Source organism: Monodon monoceros, unplaced genomic scaffold, assembly GCF_005190385.1.
Source record: "Monodon monoceros isolate NGI ecotype Baffin Bay Population unplaced genomic scaffold, NGI_Narwhal_1 Super_Scaffold_10, whole genome shotgun sequence".
Taxonomy (NCBI): domain Eukaryota; kingdom Metazoa; phylum Chordata; class Mammalia; order Artiodactyla; family Monodontidae; genus Monodon; species Monodon monoceros.
The window spans coordinates 44,767,121-44,791,131 of NW_021703766.1; the positions used below are offsets into that span (position 1 = coordinate 44,767,121).

At 52.3% G+C, this 24,011-nt stretch overlaps 1 protein-coding gene across 6 annotated transcripts in view; it reads left to right on the forward strand.

Moving 5' to 3' along the window:
- SIPA1L3 (signal induced proliferation associated 1 like 3) overlaps window positions 1-24,011 on the forward strand; it is a 236,791-nt gene that overhangs the window by 195,588 nt on the left and 17,192 nt on the right. For all 6 annotated transcript variants that reach the window (XM_029235191.1, XM_029235212.1, XM_029235204.1 and 3 more), the window contains exons 15-16: window positions 2,382-2,809; window positions 15,146-15,367. In XM_029235191.1, coding sequence (XP_029091024.1) covers window positions 2,382-2,809; window positions 15,146-15,367 — 650 coding nt within the window. The remainder of the gene's footprint in view (window positions 1-2,381; window positions 2,810-15,145; window positions 15,368-24,011) is intronic.

Sequence of the window (24,011 nt, forward strand, 5' to 3'; positions counted from 1 at the left end):
TCTGGAGTTAGACCCAGCCAGGCGCACATCCTGGCTCCAGCCCCTGCCATCCACGTCATCTTGAGCAAAGACCTTCAGCCCCTGAAGCCACAGTTTCCTCATTACCTCAGCTGTGGTAGGTGTCTTCAGCAGCTCGGGCTGCTGTAAGAAAAATGCCACAGACTGGGTGGCTGATGAGCAACAGAAATTTATGTCTTATAGTTCTGGAGGCTGGGAAGTCCAAGGTCAAGGCGCAGGGAGATTGAGCGTCTGGTGAGAACCTGCCTCCTGGTTCACAGACGGCCTTCCCTCCACCTCATGTGTGAAGGGAGCTCTCTGTGCTCCCTTTTATAAGGATATAAATACATATATGGATTTTATAACCCCATCCATGAGGAATATATAAACATATATAGGATAAATATGTGAAAATATATAGCGGTTTTATAATCCCATTCATGAGGGCTCTACCCTCATAACCACCTAATCACTTCCCAAAGGCCCTCCATCCTAATACCATCCCCCTGGAGATTCAGCCTATGAATATTGGGGGAACACAGACTATTCAATCCATAGCAATAGGTTAACGGCTGTAACAGACAGCCCCCAGATCTCAGTGACCTCACACAATAGAAGTTTATTCCCCTTTCAAATAACAATTCAGCGTGGGTACTCGGTGAGCAGCTTTCCACATGGTGATTCAGGAACCCAGGCTCCCTCCCTCTTGTAGCCGTCCCTCAGGGCCTCAGAGCCCTCCCCTGGGGCCCAGGGTAGGAGGGAGAGGGAAGGTTTTTGTGGCTCAGACCTGGAAATGGCATAAGTCACTTTTTTTTCCTGGCTGTGTTGGGTCTTCGTTGCTGCGTGCAGGCTTCTCATTCCTTGAGGTGGATTCTCTTGTTGCAGAGCTCAGGCTCTAGGCGCACGGGCTCAGTAGTTGTGGCGCACGGGCTTAGTTGCTCCGCGGCATGTGGGATCTTCCCGGACCAGGGCTCGAACCCGTGTCCGCTGCATTGGCAGGCGGATTCTTAACCACTCTGCCACCAGGGAAGCCCCGACATAAATCACTTTTACCTATATTGCACTGGCCAGGACTCTTATCACGTGGCCACAGGTCACTGCAGGAGGAACTGGGAAATGTAGTCCTGTGTGCCCAGGAGAAGGAGATAGTTGTGGTGAGCAGTTGGAAGTCTCTTCACATCTGTTCATTCAGTGGGTGTTTGATGGGCCCGTACAATGTGCCAGGCATTGGGACCACAGTGTTGAAGAGGGCAGATGCACCCCTGTGCTCACAAAGTTGGCATCCCAGCGGGGGCAACAAGCAGGAAGCAAAGAAACAGATTTCATTATATAATGGTAAGAACCAATTCTTGCTGTGCAAGAAAAACAAAGTACAGTTAAGGGAAAAGAGTGTCAAGCACAGCTACTTTAGGATGAGGTGGTCAGAGAAGGCCTTTGAGGAGGTAACCTTTAAGCAAAATCTTGAATGAAGTAAGGAGCAACCCATGAAAATATCTGAGGGAAGAGCATTGTAGACAGAGGGAACAGCAAGTACAAAGGCCCTGAGGGGGCAGTGTGCCTGGCATACTCAAAGAACAGCGAGAAGGCCAGTGTGGCTCGAGGAGAGTGATCAAGAGGGAGGCGGGAGATAAAGTTAGAGACCAGAACCTGGAACCAGATCACACAGGGCCTCAGAGGCCATGGTGAGGACTCTTGCTTTTCCCCTGAGTGAGCAGGGAGAGGACATGAACTGACGCAAGTGTTCACAGCCTGTCTCTGGCTGCGTGTAGGGAACAGACTGGGGGCCAGGGGTGAGGGGAGACAGGGACAGGGAGTTGGGAGACCAGGGAGGAGGCTCCTGCCATGGTCCAGCAGGAGGCAGTGGTGGACAGGACCAGGGGGGAGCCACAGAGGGAGGAGAAGTGGCAGGTTTGGATCTGTTCCAAAGATTCAGGCGACAGGATTTGCTGTTGGATTAGATATGGGTGTGAGAGCAAAAGCAGCGTCGAGTGACTCCACGGCTCTTGGGTGGAGCAGCTGAAAGGACGGAGGTGCCATTGTGAGACAGGCAAGAGGTGAATTCAGGAGGGAAGGCCAGGAGCTCAGTTTCAGATGTGTTCAGCTTAAGCTGTGGGCAGCATGTTGCGTATGTGCTGTCATTTATCCCTCTGATCAACCTCATGGGGCAGGGTTATTATCAACCCATTTTACAGATGTGGAAACTGAGGCACAGGGTAGTTCAATCAGTTGCCCAAGATAGCAAGGCCAGTAAGTGGGGGAGCCAGAGTTCGAAGCGGTCCAGCTCCAGGGTTCACACTTAGGGGTAGGGAGGACCCAGAGAAGGAAGTTTGCTCCCCGCCCCCCCACCCCGAGTCTAGGAATGACACACTTCTCCTGCCTTCCAGGGAGAGCCTCAGTACTCCAGTCATTCCAGCAGCAATACCCTCTCCAGCAACGCGTCCAGCAGCCACAGCGATGATCGCTGGTTCGACCCCCTGGACCCACTGGAGCCAGAGCAAGACCCTCTCTCCAAGGGCGGCTCCAGTGACAGTGGCATTGACACCACCCTCTACACCTCTAGCCCCAGCTGCTTGTCCCTGGCCAAGACGTCTCGGCCGGCCAAGCCACACAAGCCCCCGGGAAGTATGGGCCTCTGTGGAGGCGGGCGCGAGGCTGCCGGGCGGTCCCACCATACAGACCGGCGTCGGGAGGTCTCGCCCGCCCCTGGGGTCACTGGCCAGAACAAGGGCTACCGACCGAAGCTGTACTCCTCAGGCTCCAGCACCCCTACAGGCCTGGCTGGGGGCAGCCGCGACCCACCGAGGCAGTCCAGGTAAGACACTGAATCTAGTCCAAGTCCTTCAGGGGGACCCTGACCGCCACCTGCATCCCTCACAGTCCTGACAGTGGTGTTCCCCTCCCCAGAAACATGCTCACAGATTGGAATGCTCGCACCTTAGTTTGCTTACAGAGTTGGGAGACTCGTGGACCACCCCCTGCTGCCATCCATTGGCCTTTAAGGATGCCAGTAGAGGGAGGTAAATCCCTGGCTGGCTGTCTCATCTGTCTCTGGTTCAGTCTGACCCTCAGTCTCTTTCCTTTTCTCTCTCCTGAGACTAGTAGTTTTTACACTTTCTGAGAGCCACAGACTGTTTCTGTTAGGAGTGCATTTGTCTGCAGGTAATAGGAAACCTGACCCACAGTGGCTTAAACAGAGGTTTAATAGTCCCCATTTGGGAAGTCCAGAGAGGGCAGAGCTGGGCTGGTGCAGCAGCGGCTCAGGGAGGGCCTCAAGGCCTAGCAGCCTGTGTCTTCCTGCTCCATCACCCTCCTCATGCTGGCTGTGACTTCCTGGTCTCCAGATGGCTGTGGTGCCCCTGGGGGACATGGGGACAGAGAACAGAGGAGAGACGGCAGCGTCTGTGTAGCTCCATGTCTGTAGAGAAAGCAAAAGCTTTCCCAGAACCCCCTTCAGCAGGCAGTGTCACATGGCCATCTCAGCTACAAGGAAGTCTGGGAGATTACGGTTTAGCCTTCCAGCCTTCATAGTAAAGGGCAGTGTGGTCTCCAGACAGTCCACTGGAGGGCTGTTCAACACAGATTCCCCTGACCTACTGGGTGGGGCCTGAGAGTATGCGTTTTTACAAAGTTCCGTGTAGATGCTAATGTTTCTGGTCCCGGGACCACGCTTTGAGAATCGCTGGTAGAGAGGCAGACAGGGTAGTAAGTGAGAACGAACAGGCATTGACTAACCAACAACCTGGAGTCTGGACCGCACACACTTTGCGAATGTGATGAAAGCCACGAACTGCCTCCTGGAAAAGTTCTGCCGTCACAGGACTCAGCCCGGTCCAGGGGCCCCCTCAGGGGTCTGCGGCCCCAGGCAGGGATTACTGTGCTGCAGTCCCCAGTGTGCACCCCTGAGGCCACCACCTCCTTTCTCCTCCCTGACCACACCTGAGCAGGGGCCAGCCCGTGTCCAGGACCCCCATTAGGGGCCTTCATCTCCCTTGGCTTCCTGACACCTTGGCCCGTCCCCAGACCTGCGCCTCTCTCCACACAGGACACGTGCACCCAGGCGGTGGCCTCAGACCTCCTTGACCACAACCCACAGTGGACCTGGGTCTTTGACTATACAGAAATATCTATATATTTTTAAAAGGTGAAGCAAAAATCTCCCTAGCAGTTCCTAGCCTGGCCGTGCAAAGCCCTTTAATCCAGTCTGCTCTGTTGAGAATGTTTGAGCGCTGCTCCCTACCTCCTGAAAGGATCTCATGACCGAGCGGCGGTTCTGTTGTTACCAAATTCAGGTTCTGCTGCTTGACACTCGAAAGCCAATATTGGAGAGACAGGTGTTGATCGGAAAGGAAAATATGCAGAAGCGTAAGGGAGTTTAGCTGTTGTAGAAATTAAAGTATTTAACTAGATTCTAAAACCAAGGGGCTGCTTACACTCTGACAGACTTGGAAACCACGGTATTTGAGAGTGTCCGTCTGTCAGTGCTTTCCCTCACTGTGGCCCTGGTCCCCCTGGAGTCAGGAGCCAGGAGAAGGGTGAGGGTGGAGAGAAAGGGTGCCCCAGGGAGTTAGGTCTCTGTCTGAGCCAGCCTCCCTAGACAGATAGATGTTAATCATTTGAACTCACGGACTCTTGAACAGCTCCTTCATTCATTTATTTATCCATTCATTTCATTCACAGATATTTCTCAGGGATTTGTTGTGTCCCAGGGACTACGCTGAGAGCTAAGGAGAAGTAACGAGCAAATTCAGACGAGGCCCCCAGCCCTCACCTCACCCACCATCTGTTGAGGGAGACAGAGTAGAATCAGGTCATCACTGAGACAGATGTCAAAGTGTGCCCACCGAGAGGGCCTCGGAGCTATGGGGTCCCAGGTCCCGGCTGTGGTAGCCCCTGTGTTGGGCACAGGCCCATGTCAGTAAAGCTCAGTAGCTGTAGGGTTTTGGAGTCTGTGATATAAAGGCAGCGGTGCTGGGGAGTAGACTATGTCTGAGGCAGGGGGGTGGGTATAAAATTACTCTGTGTCTGAGAGAAGGATTTGCTGAACCCAGAAATGAAGGGAATAAAATGGGAGAGGAACCTGCTACAAAAGAGGGCCCTGCGGTTGGGAGCTTTAATTTGCATACAGACAATTGATGCTAATTGCAAATCATTCTTATCTACTCATTAAAGCTGCTTCCTGAAGTTTTCTCCTAGGCAACCAGGCTTTAGTGTGAAGCAGCATTTCCCAAAATGGGGTGCTTGAGGTGATTTGGGTGGTGTGGGGAGGAAAATGTTTTATTTTAAATGGATATTAGGAAAAGTGTTATCAACCCATCCCCTGATTTTACAGATATTGCCTTGGACAAATTAAGGAAAATTAAATGAGTTGATTTAAAGAAACAAATGTGTTCGTGGTAGATGAGAGCGTGGACTCCAGAGTCAGCCCACTGGGGTTTGAGCGCCACCCCACACCGCCTTGTCTTGGCTGTGTGGCCTTGGGCAAATTACTGAACCTCCCTGGGCCTCAGTTTCCTCATCTGTGAAATGGGGGCCCTGTCACTGTCCCTAACTAAGGCCATGTCGATGTCCCTAGCTAAGGCCCTGACACTGTCCCTAACAGCCTGAGCTGTCCCTAACTAAAACTCTGACGCTGTCCGTAAGAAAGGCCCTGACTCTGTCATTAAGGCCTTGATGCTGTCCCTAACTAAGGACCTGAGCTGTTTCTAACTAATGGCCTGAGCTGTCCCTAACTAAAGCTTGACGCTGTTCCTAACTAAGGGCCTGATGCTTTTCCCAACCAAGGCCCTGAATCTATCCCTAACTAAGACGCTGAATCTGTCCCTAACTAAGGCCGTGACACTGTCCCTAACTAAAAGCCTGACTCTGTCTTACCTAAGAGCCTGAGCATCAGCACTTTATTTAGGGACAGCGCCAGGGCCTTATTGAGGGCTCAAAGTCGATGGGGGAGACATATCCATCCCCAGACAGTGACAGCCCACAGTGGTCAGGGCCAGGGTGAGGGAAGCGTTCAGGGTGTGGGAGCCCAAAGGAGGGGCCTGACCCAGTATGGGAGGTGCTTTCCTAAAGGAAAGAGGGTAAGCTACTGGGAACTAGGAGGGCAGAGTGTTCTAGGCAGAGAAGATGTGCAAGTCCCACCTCACCCTGCCAGTCCTCCCAGAATCTTCCCATCTCAGTAGGTACAGGTTCCCAGCAGGTCGCTGAGCACCTGTGCTCGAGGGGCCCACACGTGCCTCTGCCTGCCGCTAGCCACACTGCCCCTTGCTCAGGGCAGCCCAGCAGCCCTGTGCATCTGCTGTCATCCGTCCATTCCCTGGGGCCGAGCCGGAATGACAACCTGCTGCCCAGCCTTGGCTCCCCAAAGAGAGGCACAAGCGCTCCATAGCTGCCCTTGTGTCTACTTCCAGGCCCTTTGTAGCCCAGCACTTTGCGTTCATTCATACAGCAGGCGCCTACTGTACGCTCAGCCCTCTGCCGCAGAGGACCCCAGCCGTCCTGGCACTGGCAGGGTGCCGGGGGAGACAGCAAGCAAATAATTACAAAAGCAATGAATCAGTTATGCTAGGGGAAAGCCTTCCAGGGAGAGAGTGGATGTGGTGCAGGGGCTGGAGGGGGTGTCTAATCTAGGCGGGGGGTTGGGGGGCTGGGGTAATTCCCCTGAGGAGGTGTCATTTCTGCCACAGATGAGAGGGATAAGGAGGAGGGAGCAGGTGAAGTGGTTTCAGGAGGACCGATGATATACTCTTGATGCAGTTATGTGGGTGTTTGCTTTGTAAGTGTTTGTTAAATTGTACATACATGTTTTGTACACTTTGTTCTATGTGGGCTATTTTACAATTTTTTCTTTAAAAGAGAAAAAGGAAAGATGATGTGTGGAGAAGGCATCCCTGTGAGAGGGAGTAGCATGTGCAAAGGCCCTGGGGTGGGGAGGAGGGTGGGTGCCATCAGGTCACTGAACACAGGCCCCTTGGCTCAAGTATAGAAATTGAGGGGGGCAGCTGATGGGAGGTTGGCAGGGACCAGATCACGCAAGGCACTGTCAGCCACATGACAGAGTTTGGATTTGATCCTAAGAGCTGTGGGCAGCAAGGAAAGGCTTCAGCAGAAAGGATAATGCAGGGAGATAGATGTTTTGAAAGATGGTGCTGGAGGCGCAATTGCAGAAGTCTCAGGGACGGGTCTGAGGCCGAGATGTGAGTGAGAAGGAAGGGGACCTTTGACTAGAGGACAGAGCAACTGTGGATGTGTCAGCAGGTGGCACCACCAGGACCTAAGGAGGGAGGGAGGCAAAAGTCCAGGACAGTGTCTGCTGCAGATGGGGAATGTTGAGATTCTTGAGAGGGGAGAGGAGAGCAGGGCTGGGCAGGCCTGAGAGGAATGTTATTCTCACATTCCCTGACACCAAAGCACCCACTGTGTGCCGGGTACCGTGCCAAACACGGCGATACAGAAGGGGGCAAAGTCAAGCCCTCTTTTGTGGAGCTGATGTTCTCCTGGAGAGAGAGTGAGGCAGACAGACAACTGAGCAACCGTGTAATATTAATATGCCAGGTGGAGATAAGGTCTGGAGAGAAAACCAAACCGGGCAGAGGTCCCAGAAGGCCTCTAGGAGGAGGTGATATTTTGCAGGAAGCGTGGAAGTGATCCAGGCAGGGAAAATAGCAAATGCTGAGGCCCTGAAGGTAAACTCGTTTGCAGTGCTCTGGAAATGCTCTGGTGGCCAGACAGGCCAAAGGAAGGCAAGAGGTCTGATTTGCAAGGTGGGCAGGGGCCCAGCTCTGGCAGGCTTACCAACCACGGGCAGATGCTGGGATTTGATTCTGAGGGACGTGGGAGCCATGGGAGCACATAATCTGACTTATGTTTTAAGTAGATCACTCTGGGCTACTCGGGGGAAAGTGGACTGTTTCAGGGGTGGGCGGGGATTGAGTTCACCGGCATAGTGCGAGGACTGCCAGGAAAGGGATGGGCCCTGCCATGCCCACACCCCCTACCCACTCCCTCCCTGCGCTGCAGCCCTCTCCGTGGAAGCCACCGCAGCCTGTAGCAGCTTGTGCCCGTGGATGATTCCACTGACTTCACAGACTCTCCCCCGAGGCGTTCGTCACGGGAGCCCGGCTTCCAGGCACAGTGCCAGGCGCCAGTGCCTGCTGTGGGCATCGCGATGGGCTGAGTGATCCCAGGCGGGCAGCCACCTGCCCCCCACCCTCCCCCCACCCTCTCTCGAGGCAGCATACACTCCAAAGCTTCCTGGGCTTCCTGTGCAGTTTGTCAAGAGCTGTTTAGAGGCACTGAGAGGCTCTCCGCCCCATGTGGAGCCGACATCGCCGGGTGTTCCCAGGCAGGCAGGAAGCACGTGGCCTTGCTTCCACGGGTGGGGCTGCGGTCTCCGGGATACCCTTCTGGGCGCATAGCCCTGAAAGGTGATGTGAGGGCCTTGGCATCCACTGGGGCCAACCCCACCTCTGTTGGCTAGGAAGCCGGGGTCACACAACAGACCTACTCGGAGAGTCGCAGTCAGCTTGGGAAGAGGAACGCAGGCCATCTCCAGGAACTCAAGGGAAGGAGGGAAGCTTGCAGAGATCTTGGGGCTGGGGCAGGGAGGAGTGCAAAAGCCCTGAGGTGGGAAAGTTTCTGGTGTGTTTGGGGAACAGCTTCCATGTGGCCAGAGCAGTGTGAGCAAGAGGCAGAGTGGGAGGACCTGAGGGCAGAGAGGGGTCGGCACAGATGGTGTGGGGCCTTGTGGACCAGGGGAGAGTTCTGACTCACCCTGAGCAGAGGAGGGCGGTGGTTGCACTCAGGCGTTCACAGCCTCCCTCTGGCTGTGTTTGGGGGTGAGGGCAGGAGGAGGCCGCTGTGACTATACAGGTGCACGGTGGTTGGTGGAGGTGGCCAGTGGTGGTTGGATTCCGCATCGATTTTGTGCCAGTGAGTTTTTCTCCCATGCCATCTCTGCTTCCACCTCCTGAAGACCTACTGTTTTTGCTCACAGGCCGCAGGGCAGAATATTCCTGCATATGGCTCCTACACTGAGCCTGATAATTCCAGCCACGTGGAGGGACTGAGTCAACTCTCAAGCCCCTGCCAGACGCCTGGGAGAGAGGGCGAGATCAGTCCAGCAGTTAAGGCCCCACAGGGGCCCACCTGGGGTTACCTGGGTGAGCAGTGTGATTTCCCAGACTCTGGCCTCTGGCTGCCTGTGTCCAGGTCACAGCTCCACCACTCACCAACTGTGTGATCTCCACCAGGCTCCTTAGTTCCTCTGAGGTTCAGTTTCCTCATCTGTAAAATGGGGGTGAAGATGCGCTCTGTGGTCCAAGGCTGCGAAGATGAGCCTACACCATGTGTTTGAAGTAGTTAGCGCAGGGCCTGAGACACAGCTGGTCCAAGTATACCAGCTGCTGCTAGGTTTTATTTTCATGTATTATGTATTTATCATGGCTGCCGTTGTCATTGGAAGCACAGGTTGGTGGTTAAACACAGTGTCTCTTGAGCCACACTGCCTGGCTTTGTATCCTGGCTCTATCCCTGGCCAGCTGTGTTATTTGGGGCAAGTTATTTAATCTCTCTGGGCCTCGGTTTCCCCACGTGGAACTTGCGGGGGGTGGTAGCTCCTGCCTCGTGGGGTTGCTGGGGCAACTAGATGAAGTGATGCCTATGAGATGCTTAGAACAGGACCTGGCCGTGTCCACAGGCTCAGCGCGGTCACCACCGTCACTACCACCTGCTCCGTCACTGCTCTTCCTCCTAAAGGCAAGGGCACAGCTCCCTTTGTGCCTTTTGCCCACCCTGGGCCCACCCATCAGCGTCCACGGGGGTGAATAGACCAAAGCATCACACACGCCCAGGCAGCTGTGCGATTTCTCCATCCAGCCTACAGTTTTTCAGCTTTTTTTTGTAAGCCACAGAACGTTCTACTCCAACAAAATCTTAACTGCTCCCCTGAGATACAACACAGATAAACGCACAGCCTCTCTGGGTGAGGGTGGGGTCGGAGCAGGATGCCCCCTGCCCCCTCCAGTCCTGGCTGAGCCCAGAGCCCAGGCTTTTAGCCCCTGGACGCACCACGTCCCTGTATATCTGCAGCTCGGGGAGCACGCCCTGGTGCCCGGGCCTGTGCTGAGCACCGTGCACATAACGATCTTGTGAGGCAGGTGCTGTCATTGCCTCAATTCTCAGAGGAGGAAACCGAGGCTCACTGAGGGGAAGGGGCTTGAGCAAAGAGCACAGTGTGTCAGGGGAGCAGCATGGCCCATGTTCTCATCCACCACGAGGTGCTGCTTCGTTTTTCAAGCTGAGGCCCGGGGAGGGCACCTGGCCTCACCGGTGCTTCAGAAGGAAAGTGATTGGCAGGTGGGGTAAGAACTCCACCCTGTACTCGTGGTCCAAGGGATGTGTGAGAAGGGGCGCCCACCTCAGAGGGCCGGGTCAAGATGCACAGCATATTCAGAATAGTTTTTTGTTGCCCTACTGTGTGGGGGGGCACCATCCATTCCTGAGGTTGGTAGAGGTTGAAAACAGGGGAAGTCACGGGAATGCCTTTGCCTGCAAGCAACAAGAAATCCCAGCTCAATTGGAGGAAGTCTGTTATCTCTCGAAACGTGAAGGCACAAGGTAGGAAGGGCCCCACAACTGGGTAATTTATTGACTCGAGGACCCCTATAGACTGGCTCCCCTCACAGTCTCAAAGTGGCTGTCATTCAACCAGATAGTCACAGTGTCCAGTGGAAGAACAGGTGATATTTGCTGCAAGTGGTCTGTGTTAGTTTTCTAGTGAAGAAATCTTCCCCAGAAGTCCCCTAGCACACAGTCCACGCTCACACACCTGATGTCTCACTGGCCACAAGAAGATCGCAGACCTACCCCAGACCCATTGCAGACAAGTGGCATCAGCCATTCAGGATTTGTGCCCTGGGCTGGGTGCCAGCCAGGTCACCTTCTTTAAGGATGAGTACAGTCAGCCTTCATTTACAGGGTAATGGGATTAGCATGACACCCAGTGCCTGCCACAGGCCTGAGGAGGGGGCAGACCCCTCCCAGAAGAGGCAATGGCTGGAGCCAGCTGGCAGACACAGAGGCGCAAAGGGCATTCATCTTATTCCCTTCCTCTTTTTTTCAATCATCTCTTGTTTTTTTCAGCTCGTAAAAGCTGAACATGCCTGATGACAAGGTAGAGAAATATGTACTGTAGAAAGTAAAAGTTAGGATTCAAATCAATTAGGATATATTCTAGAGTGGGCCCTCTGCGGCTATTGGAGGGAGAGGGGCTTGTGTGGACTGACACGGAGAAGTCTCCAGAGCACCGTGTTAAGGTTAAAGCCAGGTGCAGAACAAGCTCAGGATAGGCTGCCATTTATGTTACAAAGGAAGGTTGTGCTTGTGTGTACTAGGCTCTCTGTTGAAAAAGAAGAAAGGGGGGAGGGGCAAGGTTGCCTCGAAGGAGACTGAGGTGTCACATGGCACTTCCTTTCTACCCTGCACCTTTTATATGGTTTCATTTCCCCCATCATTACTATTTCCAGAGGTAATCAGTTAGTGTACACCCCCCCAGAGATTTTTCTCCAAACCTGTACCAGCCCAGATCTTTCACATATTTTTGGCCATTACCCAAAACAGGAAAAGCATTTTATACTACAATCCAGCATGGACATCCAGAATAAGGTTTCACAAAACCACTTATCCTTACCTCACAAGAGGTACACTGAAGTTTTTCATTCTAGTCTATTTCTTTTTTATTTTCCTCTTAGTAACAGTCAAGATCCACTAAGTTGATTTCATGACCCACAGTTGGGGAAAAAAGTGTACATTTCCTTTTCATAAAAAGATCCCCCCAAAAAAGCCCAGTAATCATATAGTATACATACATTTTTTAAAATAAATTTATTTATTTATTTTTGGCTGTGTTGGGTCTTTGTTGCTGCCTGCAGGCTTTCTCTAGTTGCGGCGAGCGGGGGGCTGCTCTTTGTTGCCATGCGCGGGCTTCTCTTGTTGCGGAGCACAGGCTCTAGGCGCGCAGGCTTCAGTAGCTGTGGCACTCGGGCTCAGTAGTGTGGCGCACAGGCTTAGTTGCTCCATGACATGTAGGATCTTCCTGGACCAGGGCTCGAACCCGTGTCCCCTACATTGGCAGGCGGATTCTTAACCACTGTGCCACCTGGGAAGCCCCCTATATATACATTTTAAGAGAAGAAAAAGCATGCTTTACACAATGGCTTTTTTCCACTTACTGTAGCTCAGACATCTGTCCTCACCCATAAACAGAAGTTGACCTCATTCTTCGTACTGGCTGCATAGATTTTGATCATATGTATGTGCTTGGAACAATCTATTAATCCCCAGTTAAAAGACATTCAGTCCATGTCCATGTTTTCTTGATTACACAGAGCACTGCAGTGACAATCCTTGGGCTTTTCTGTGGTGTGGATTTCTGGGAGGTCAGATCAGTTAGACTAAGGCTGTATCTCCTTCAGGTCTCAGCTCAGACACCATTGCCTCATTGGGGAAGCCCCTGACCACCCCAGACAAAGTCCAATCCCGATGTTACATGCTCCATGGCTCCCTGGACATCCCTCCACCAATGTGCAACCTTGGGCCTGTTAGTAGATGTTGCTGAATTATAGAAAGTATATATAAGTCAGTCAGAGCTTGCTTTTTTAAATCCAGTCTGACAACCTGCCTTAGAATTGGGGTGTTTCAGCATTCACGTTTAATGAAGTTACTGATAATGATTGGATTTATTTTTGCCGTTTTCCTCTTTGTTTTCTATATGTTTACTGTTTTTCTTGCTCCTCTTTTCTTCCTTTACTTCTGCCTTTTGCGTTAAATAAATGCATTTTAATGCACCATTTGGATTCCTCTTGATTTTGGGGACTATTTTTTTTTTTAGTTGTTATAGTACGTGCCTTTTCAGTGTAATTCAGATGAATACTAACTTAATTCCAATAAAGTATGGAGACTTTTTTTCCAATATAGCCCCATTCCATTTCCCCTCCTTTGTGCTATTTTTGTCATCTATATTATTACATCCATACGTGTTATTAACCCAACAGTATAGTGTTGCTATTATTGCCTTATACAGTCTTATGTTTAAGGAAGTTAAAGAAGAAATAAGGAAACATAAATCTATAGAGCTTTTTATTCTAATCCACAAATTTACCATCTTGGATCCTTCATTTCTCCGAATGGATTCAGGTCACCATCTGCAGTCATTTCCTTTCGGCCCAAGGACTTATTTTATTATTTATTAGGCAAATGTGCTAGCAATGAATTCTCTGAGTCTCTGTTTATCTGGGGACATCTTTACTTTGCCTTCCTTTGTGAAGGATACTTCTGCTGGACATAAAAGTCTTGGTTGGCAGTTCTTTCTCTCAGCACTTTGAAAATATCATTCCATTCCATTGTTTCAAATGACAAGTTGGCACTTAATTGTATTGTGCTCCTCTCTATGTGATGAATCCTTTTCTCTTGGTGCTTTCAGGGGTTTTGTCTTAATGTTTGACTTTCACCTGTTTTTCTGGATGATGTCTTTATATTGATCCTGGTGGGGATTTGTTGAGTTTCTTAGATGTGTAGATGAATGTTTTTTTGTCCTGTTTGAGGAGTTTTCAGCCATTATTTCTTCAAACCTTTCTTCTGCCCCTTTCTCTCTTCTCCTTCTGAAACTCTCAGTGAGCATGTTTCGATATGCTTGACGCAGCCCCAGAGGTTCCACTGTGGCAGAACCTGCCTGTTCACTGAGCTGGGCAGAGCCCCCAGGCCACAGTGTCAGATTCCCTCTGTTCTTACCTGAAGTTCAGTTTTTCAAGCATAAAGGATACTTGGATTCTTGCATGCCCTTGGTCAGTTTCCAGAGTGCTGAAATGATTGTTTTTGTCGATTTTGTGCTTTGGGGGAAAGAATTTGCCAATCTCCTCATTCTGCCATAGGCAGAATCCCACCCCTTCAATATTACTAAATTGACCTTCAATAAGGATTTATTGACTTGCACTCCAAGGACGTTAATTTTCCCATTAAAGACCTCTTACTTGAAGTGGAATTGGAATTTTATTTAAAAGTTTTAAAAGCTGATTCGCCTCAGTGGGATCAGCAGTTGGGTCCCCACGAGTCGGGTCCTAGTTAACAGCGTGAGGTTCATTGTAGCATTAACTTCACAGGAGTCCAGCATTTGGGATATCGAGCTGTGGTTTTAGATTAGATCAGCTGGAGTGGTGTCCGTCGTGTAGTAGTGCGCAAAAAATATTTGAATGAAGAGGCGTGGCAAGGTATAAGTTAAAAAAAAAAGAAACCCATAAGTTACAGAGCAAGTTATTAGCACAATCCCAGTTATATATAAAAACAATTCTCCCACCCCTCAAAAAAAAGCTCCTGTTTTCTGATTATATGCACTTTGTTTTTTTTGTTTATTTGTTTTTGGCTGCAACATGCAGCTCATGGGATCTTAGTTCCCCGACCAGGGATCTAACCCAGGACCCCCGGCGGTGAAAGTGCTGCGTCCTAACCATTGGACAACCGGGGAATTTCCAACACGTGTGTTTTTGTTTTTGCGGTACGCGGGCCTCTCACTGTTGTGGCCTCTCCCGTTGCGGAGCACAGGCTGCGGACGCGCAGGCTCAGCGGCCATGGCTCACGGGCCCAGCCGCTCCGCCGCATGTGGGATCTTCCCGGACCGGGGCACGAACCCGTGTCCCATGCATCGGCAGGCAGACTCTCAACCACTGCGCCACCAGGGAAGCCCCACGTGTGTTTTTAATCATAAGAAACGGTTAAGAAGGAAATAGAGCAAGCCGTAAACCACGGTCACATCCAGAGACAGGCAGGTGGGACCCCCACCTTCAGCTGTGTAGGTTGTGCCTAGGAGACAGGGAATCTCTGGGGCGGGGTGGGAGCATCCACCCACGGGGGGTGACTTTTTAGATTCACATAGAGGGACCAACTGTGCTAGAAGGGCATCCCTGGGGTGGGATCGGGACTATGAAGGCAGCTTTACGTTTTCTCCACGTAGACATCTATGTATTGGAACTTTCCACAGCAGTAAAGTACTTGTATCTCTCCTGGGTGAATGAAGTTTTGTTTCCCAAGAGGAAATTTAAACAGATCGGTTTTTCAAAAAGTGGGATGGAATTGGCTTATTTCTCTCATTTTCACATTGCAGTGACATGAGCTCGAGGGCCGGCTACCCCACTCAGGTTCACAAGACGGCCAGTGCAGAGACCCCGCGGCCCTCACAGCTGGCCCAGCCCAGCGCCTTCCAGCTCTCCGCCTCCGTCCCCAAGTCCTTCTTCTCCAAGCAGCCCGTGCGCAACAAGCACCCAACAGGGTGGAAGAGAACAGACGAGCCCCCGCCACGGCCGCTCCCCTTCACTGACCCAAAGAAGTAAGTGCCTGGACGCCCGGTGAGACCCCAAGCTCGGGCGTCTCGGGGTGGGGAGGAGGGTGACACCTCGCTCCCTCATTTATCAGGACACCGTGCCAGTCTACACACTGGGAATACAGCTGTGAACAGGCGGACGGATCCCTGTCAGCTCGGGGAGCTGACAATGCCTGTTGGGGAGGCGGACAGCAAATAGGGTAACTAAGAAAAGCATGCAGCAGGTCAGATGGTGGCTAGCACTGTGTGGCATGTAAATGAAGGCTGTTCCAGGCAGAGGGAACAGCAGCTGCACAGACCCTGAGGCAGGAGCATGCTTGGTCTGCTGGAGGAAGGCCAGTGTGGCTGGGATCATGTGAGCACGTGAGGTCAGAGAGGCGATGGACACAGACCGGGAGGGTCTTGTGGGCCCCACATAAGGGCCTGGGTGTCTGCTGTGAGTGAGGGGGAGCCGCGGGAGGATCTGGAACAGAGGAGGGACATGACCTAAATTGGGTGTCCACAGGGTCCTTGTGGCTGCGTGCGGAGCACGGCCTGCGTGGGGCAGGGAGACCAGCGAGGCGCTGCTGCGATGGTCCAGGCAGGAGACGAGGGGCCTGGAGCAGGATGGAGGCCAGGGAGGGTCAAGGGGGCGGTTTCGGGAAAGATTCTCTGACGTGGGAGCAGGCAGGCTTTGCTGGCAGATTGGCTGTGGTGTGAGAGAAAACGAGGTTGAACATGATCCCGGGTCTCGCAGCCTGAAGGATGGATGGACTCTCCTCGGGCTGAGACGGGGACTGAGTGGGGAGCAGGCTCAGGGGAGCTCAGAGCTCAGTCCTGGACAGGTTAAGTTTGCAACTAGAAGACGTGGAGGAGGCAGTCGGGTAAGGCGTCTGGAGCTCGGGGGAGAGGTCAGGCTGGAGAGAGAAATCTGGGCGTCATCAGCATAAAGGCACGACTCTGGAGAGGAAGGGAGGTGTAGGACTCAGCCTGAGACCCCTCAGTGTTCATACGAGGAGGAGCCCGGGGTGACAACTGTGAGCCGTCAGCGGGACGAGCCCGGTTGAGCCTCACAGAGGGGACTGCAGGGTGCGGGAGAGAAGGCAGGGCAGCATAGGAGGCAGCTGGTTTGTGGCATTTTGCTGTGAAGCGAGAGAGAGAGCAGAGGAGTCATCAGTGAAGACAGGGTTTTTGTGTTTCCAAGTTAGAACATGATGATACCGAACATTTATCGAGTACTCACTTGTGCCAGTCTCGGTTCCGAGCTCTCGTCCGGGAATTTGTTCGCCGAATCCTCCTCAACAACAGCTCCGGGAGGTGGACCTGTTATTCGTCCAGTTTTACCCATGAGGCACCTGAGGCCCAGAGGCTCAGAGCTGGGAAGGGACGGAGCTTGGATCAGAGCCTAGGAAGCTCGGGCCAAGGCTCCTCTTCAGTTGGGTTGGCGGGGGGGGTCTGCCCTCCCCCATCCTGTTCTCAGTGATGTCCTCTTTCATGACCTGGTTGGGGCCATTCAGATGTGTGCTGGCACAGAGCTCCTAAGGAGAAAGGTGTCAGGAGACAGAAACGGGATCCCTGGAGATGTGGGCAGGGAAGCAAGCTGAGAATCCAGTTCACGCACCTCACTAACAGCTGGGGGCACCCAGAAAACTAGATTTGGATCCTTCGCTCCCCTGATTAAAACCTCCAGTGGCTTGCCCCACTCCCAGGATTAATGATGAAGGCTCACATTTACAGAGCACATATATCGTACCAGGCACTAGGGCACCGTGTGCTTTGCCTAAAATCCCACCTGGACCCTGCATGACCCGCCCCGTCACCCCTCTGCCCTCATCCCCTCCCACTCTCGCCTGCACTCACTCCACTCCAGCCACCTGGCCTCTTCCCACTCCTCAGACTTGCCAAGTACAGGCTGACCTCAGGGCCATTGCACTGGCTCTCTCTGGTCCCTGGAATGCTCCTCCCCCACATCTTGTGGCTGTCTCGGGGAGGGGAGGGTTTGGTCCAATGCCACCTCCTCAGACGGGCCTTCCCAGCCTTCTGTAGCCCCTGCCGTCATTCTATCACTGGTCTCTGTTCCACTGCTCATTTCTCCCACTGGAAAACAGGTGACTCTGTCTTGACTTGTAGCCACCTGGCACTGTGTGGGTGCTCCGTCAGTGAATGGAAGGTATGAGCCTCGTATCTCACTTCATTCTCACTGTAACCCCAAAAATACAGTAAGGCTCCCACTTTTCGGGGTGGCCGGAGGGTCAGGCCCTGTTGACCCCACTGTGCTCCTCCACGAGGGCAGCTCCCCTGGCCTTCCCTGGCGTGTGTGCTGTTCCTCCTGCCCGGGTTCCCCCCCAGCCCCACCTGGCTCACTCCTGCCCATCTGTAGTTTGCTAGGGCTGCCATAAAAAAGTACCGCGGGGCTTCCCTGGTGGCGCAGTGGTTGAGAGTCCGCCTGCCGATGCAGGGGACACAGGTTCGTGCCCCGGTCCAGGAGGATCCCACATGCCGTGGAGCGGCTGGGCCCGTGAGCCATGGCCGCTGAGCCTGCGCGTCCGGAGGCTGTGCTCCGCAACGGGAGAGGCCACAACAGTGAGAGGCCCGCGTACCGAAAAAAAAAAAAAAAAAAAAGTACCGCAGACCAAGTGGCTCAACAGCAGAAATGTATTTTCCCAGAGTTCTGGAGGCTGGAAGTCAGAGTCAGGGTGTCAGCAGGGTTGGTTCCCTCTGCGGGCTGTGAGGAAGGCTCTGTTCCACGCCTCTCTCCCAGCTTCTGGTTGACTTGCTGGCAATCTGGGGGATTTCTAGGCGTGTAGGTGCATCACCCCAATCCCTGCCTTCGTCTTCATGTGGCCTTCTCCCTGTGTGCGTGTCTCTGTGTTCACATCTCCTCTTTTTATAAGGACACCAGTCTTTAGATTAGGGTCGATCCTAATTGCCTCATTTCGCCTTGATGACCTCTGTAAAGACCCTATTTCCAAATCAGGTCACCTTCTGAGACACTAGGGGTTAGGACTTCAACATCTCTTTTGCTTGGGGGACCCGTAACACCACCCCTCAGGTCTCAACACAGACACACTGTCCTCGGAGAAGCTCTCCCATCCCCCACACCAGGCTTATCCCTCCCACTGACTCCACGCTTCTTCCCTTCCTCAGCCTCTGTCCCAGGGCACATCAGGCAGTCGTTTCCTAGAGACTTGCTCCCTGCCTGTCAGCCCACTGGACTGAGGGTTCTGGGAGAGCGGAGACACCCGAGCCCCATCCAGGGCCCAGCACATACACAGCAGGTACTCAGAAAACATACCTGGATACATGACAGCTGTAAACAAACAGCAGCCCCCCCTTTCCCAACATAAAATCCAAAGAAGGCTTTTTACATATGTATGTGTGTTGTATAAACATGTAAACTAAATATATAAAATACTGGGGGGACACAAAATAGTTTCATGGTTTCTTATGTTTATTAATTTAGTTACAGATACATTTTTTAAATCATATGCATAAAATAACATGTTAATTTAGAATTCATGCTTTTGTCCACACGCTCCCATTTCGGAAAGCTGTTTTATTCAAACTCTCCCTGAGCATTTTGGAGACAATATCTTTGTCATTTAAAGACACTTCTGAGTCACCTAACCTAGTTTTCCAGAAAACATTGTCTTTACTTCCAGCTAAATTATTTGAGGCTAAAAGGTTTGTTTTTTTTTTAATCTGTAATTCTGTTGCTGAAATTTTATCCCAAGGCAAAAGAACTCATTTGCATAACTTATTTACCTACATTTTCTGATACCTCCCCTGCCAAGTACTGTCATAAGCCCTGTACCTACTTTAACCCATTTAATCTTCACTACAGAACAATGAGGTATAGGTACTTTGTATCCCATTTTCCAGATAAGAAAAATCGAGGTACAGAACGGTTAAGTCACTTGCCCAAATTCACTCAGTTAGTTAAGGTCAACAACTGCAAATATTATGGTTGTTGGTTTTATAATCTGTCGCTACAGGTCACCACATATTATGAGATTATCCCCAAAGGAGTAATTACCAAATCTGCCTCCTTTCTCATTGATTCTGGTCAGGGACCTAATGCATCCCCAGAGGAATGGAAAATGGCTGCGGCCGACACGGGGGCGCTGCCTTTCAGCCAGGCTGCTGGCTAGGGCTGTACAACCTGGCCGCATTGATCCTCCCGGCGACTTCCAGAGGAAGAGGCCAAGGCACAGCCAGAAGTGCGTAGCCCAGGTCACCCAGCTGCAAGTGGCAGAACCAGGATTCACGCCCAGAAAGATAACTACCAGAGCATCTCATCTTAGGAGAGACTCAGGGAAGACTTGCTTGCATCCAAGGCAGTGACGTGCATTTTCTGAAGACTGACTTCTTGGATTTGGGCACGTGGTCTGTTAAACGAAAGACAGAATGAGCTGGTGAAGGACAGAGGGGATACTGAGGGGACCGAGAGCACCTGCCACGGAAGGTCCCTCACCTCGGCCCCTCTGCTGCAGGCCCTGGTCAACTCTGGGGGACGGGCCAGCAGCTCTCCCTCGGGAGATGGCTGGACAGCCCCGTTTTGACCGCTTTGTCCCAAGACACTGAATTTACTGGACTGCCTTCTCCCAACCAGGAGAGGAGCAGAACAGCATGGGGGTCGGGGTGGGACTCGGCTGCTTACCCCCTCCTAAACCCCTCAGTTCCCCTCTCTTTAAACTTGCCTGACAGTCCTCCCTACCTCCCAGCTGTGAGGATTTCCTGAGTTAATCCATGTGAGGACCCCAGCACCGAGGTTGAGCTGCACAGGGCTTAGCGGTGAGGGACGACTAGGCCGATGGGTTGCCAGGCTGGAGCCCGCAGAGCAGGAGGTGGAACCAGTGGCCCTGCGTCCTCAGCCGTCCTGGGCACCTCCTCCCCGCCAGACTGGTCTCAGCCCAACTGAAAGGCTGGCGTGTTGCTGCCCTGCTGGCCCCCATCCCTGCTGGCAGGCCCAGTGAGGAGGGGGCAGGCCCTAGGGAACAGCCTGTTTGTTGCCTTAAGGTGGAGTGGTGGTTGGGAGGCCAACCCCCAGGTCACGCCTGAGGACCCAGGCCCTGAATGTCCTCATTCTTAAGAAGGGCAGCCCTAGGGCTTCCCTGATGACGCGGTGGTTAAGAATCCGCCTGCCAGTGCAGGGGACACGGGTTTGATCTCTGGTCCAGGAAGATCCCCCATGCCGCGGAGCAGCTAAGCCCGTGCGCCACAACTGCTGAGCCTGCACTCTAGAGCCCGTGAGCCACAACTACTGAACCCGCATGCCACAACTCCTGAAGCCTGCGTGCCTAGGGCCCGTGCTCTGCAACAAGAGAAGCCACCGCAATGAGAAGCCCGCGCACCACAGCGAAAAGTAGCCCCCGCTGGCCACCACTAGAGAAAGCCCGTGCGCAGCAACGAAGACCCAACGCAGCCAAAAATAAATAAATTAATTAATTTTTAAAAAAAGGGCAGCCCTGCCTCATGTAGGGTCACTGAGGGGATGAGATAAAATAACGTGTGTGAAGGGCAGCCTGGGGCCCGAGAGAGGGTGAGCACTCAGGAGGTGAGCTTTGCTGCTGCTGCAGTTAACCACCCCTGCAGTCAAGAGCAGTCCCCCGAGTCAAGCCCACAATCCGACTCTGCTGTCACCGTCTCAGAACGTTGTTCTCAGAGCATCAGTGCTCCCACCAGTAGAGCGACGGAGGTGATGGAGGTGATGGCCGTGAGAAAGGAGTGTAGCCCCGTGGGACGCACCAGCCCCAGAGTGAGGCCCCACATCCCCCAGAGCCGCCGTCACCGTGTTCCACGCACAGTGGGCACCGTGTTCATTATGAGCAAATCTCGGGCGGCTCAGCGCATCAGGCAGATGTGGGTCTGCGCGTCCTCGACTCACTGTGCCTCGGTCCCCCAGCCTCAGAAGGGGAAGACAGGAGTGCCTACCTCCCAGAGGTGGCGTGAGGATGCAGTGAGGCATAGGGAAGTGCCCGGTCAGCCTCGGCTGGGCTGACAGGCACTGGCATCTAGTGGTTGACACCTGGCTTTCGGGCTCCCTCCTTCCTCGAGTTTAGGGGCCCTGGGGCCAGCTCAGTGCAGCCACGGCAGGAGCAGCATCCCCACCCCACGGCAGGGTTGTCCCCCACTCCCGCCGGCCTCTTCCAGCCATCCTTCCAGGAAAATCCACCTGCTGCCTGAGATGCGGACCTGGTGAGTGTCCTCACCAGCGAGGTTGGCAGAACCCCCAGCTCGGGCTGGCTGACAGTGGTGCTAATTAGCTTAATTAACCCGGCCCCAAGGGAGCCGCTCCAGTTGGAGGCCAGAGCTCCAAGTCAGCTGGGATCGGGCCCAGACAAGTCGGAGCCATTGGTCGCCTTCCACTCCTGGCTCTTCTGTCACGAGAGAAAGAAGTTGCTGTTGTCCGGGTCCTAACTGCGGAGCCTTCTTTGTAGTTTTTGTCTTCCTTTTTCTTTTCTAATGTGAGTGGTTTAATTCCACAGTGTGGCAAATGCAAGTTCAGACGACGTGAGCAAATTAGAGGCTCTGTCCAATGCTGTCAGTCAGAACCTTGAGAGGGTACCTCCTCCTGGATGTTTTTTTGCATTTGTGTTTTAGAAGGTAAAACATGCACAGGATAAAAACCAAACTAGTACAAAAGGGTTTGCAGTGAAAACCAGGCCTCTCTCCCTTCCCTGGCCCCCTGCCATCCAGCTCCCCTCCCCAGAAGCAACCATTGTTTCATTTATTCTGCATCCTTACAGAAATGTTCCGAACATGACTGAGCACACGTGATTGAGTGTGCTTCCTTTACGCCCCTTTTTATTTATCCATGTGGTCACCTCCTGTCTGTGCTCCAGCCTTTTTCACTTACTCTTAGCTCAGCGACAGTTCCGTATTAGTACATAGAAGTTGATCTCATTCTTTTTAGCAGTCAGAGAATAGTCCATTTTATCCTCAGAGGTCATTAGGTTTAAGCATTTATGGAGACCAGAGATCTTGAGAAGAAGGAAAAAGATCAGAGATGCACAAGCCCAGTTTGGTGTTTTGTGTTTTTTTTAACCTGGAATTAATGCCATTATAAATTATTGCTTAAAATTTTCAATTTAAAAAATACATTGGGGGACTCCCCCGGTGGTGCAGTGGTTAAGAATCCACCTGCCAACGCAGGGGACACGGGTTTGATCCCTGGTCTAGGAAGATCCCACATGCCGCAGAGCAACTAAGCCTGTGCCCCACAACTACTGAGCCTGTGCTCTAGAGCCCGCAAGCCACAACTACTGAGCCAACACGCCACAACTACTGAAGCCCGCGTGCCCTAGAGCCCACATGCTGCAACTACTGAAGCCTGCATGCTCTGGGGCCCACGCACCACAACAAAGAGTAGCCCCCACTCACCACAGCTAGAGAAAGCCTGCGTGCAGCAACGAAGACCCAACGTAGCCAAAAATAAATTTAAAAAAAGAAAATACATTGGAAAATTCTTTCGGAAGAAAGCGAATAAAGGCAAAAATGATCAGTTTGACTCTCCAAACTGAATTTCATCATACTTTTTCTCTTTAGACATGTCCCAGCAGCCCACTAACGGTGTCAGCCATGTGGAACTTGCAGTGGATAGATAGGTATGGAGTTGAGGGTCAGGGGAGAAGGTTCTAGCAGGATTTCTTCCAGCGAGCCAGCCTTCCGCTGTAGAATTAGGAGTCCTGGAGGTCCTGGGAGCTGGGAAGGCAATTTAGCAAATGAACCCAAACAGAGCAGGGAAGGAATAGTTATGTTCTTTTGGCTTGACTTTTTAAAGTATAGAGAGTAAAGTATCTCTATACTTTTTCCTGTTTTATAAAAGTCATTTAAGCTTGTTGGAAAAAGAAAGGAGAGAGTAAGGAAGGTTAGAAGGAAGAAAGAAGATGGGTAGGGAGGTTGGCTGGTTGGTTGGAAGGAAGGTTGGTTCCATGTGATACACATTTAACAACTAATTTGGAGTGCCTGCAATGTGGCAGGCCTTGTTCCCAACACTGGACGTAGAATACAGAAGGCTCTGAGTCAGGTGGGAGGAGTGGAACCACAAACACAAGCACACAGAACAAATCATCATGAGATGGATACACTGAAGAAGTAGCACAGGATTGCGTGTTGGAACTCACCTGGGCTGGGAGGGAGCTCCAGAAGGTCAAGTGGCCAGGGGAGGTGAGAAGGTGACAGTTGAGCCAAGCTGGATGGATGAGAAGCTGCCATTCACGGGGAATGCTGGGGAGGGCGCTCTAGGCAGACAGAGCAGCCAGTGCAAAGGCCCTGAGGCAGGAACATGCCTGGCATGTTTAAGGAACCTTGGGAAGCCTGTGTGGGAGGAGATGAGGGCTGAGACCGGGCAGGACAGATTGTTTCGGACCTCGTGGGCTGTGGTGAGGAACATTTTTAGAAAGTGAATCCCCACATATCCACCTTTGGAGCTGAGACTTTGGTAAACTTCAGTATACCAAGCTAAGCTGTGTGTGAGTTTTGTTTTCTAAAAATGATTTCGCACCATAAATACCACTTCTTTATTCCCATGTCATGTGGACCAACTCCACTTCTCTTCAGCAACTAGATAGTATTATTCTGTGATGCCACTGTCCCTCCCTGTGGGGCCTCGCCCTTCCCTTGCTGGCCAATTCTGTTTGCTCCAGAGACAGGACCCCATGAAGTGTCC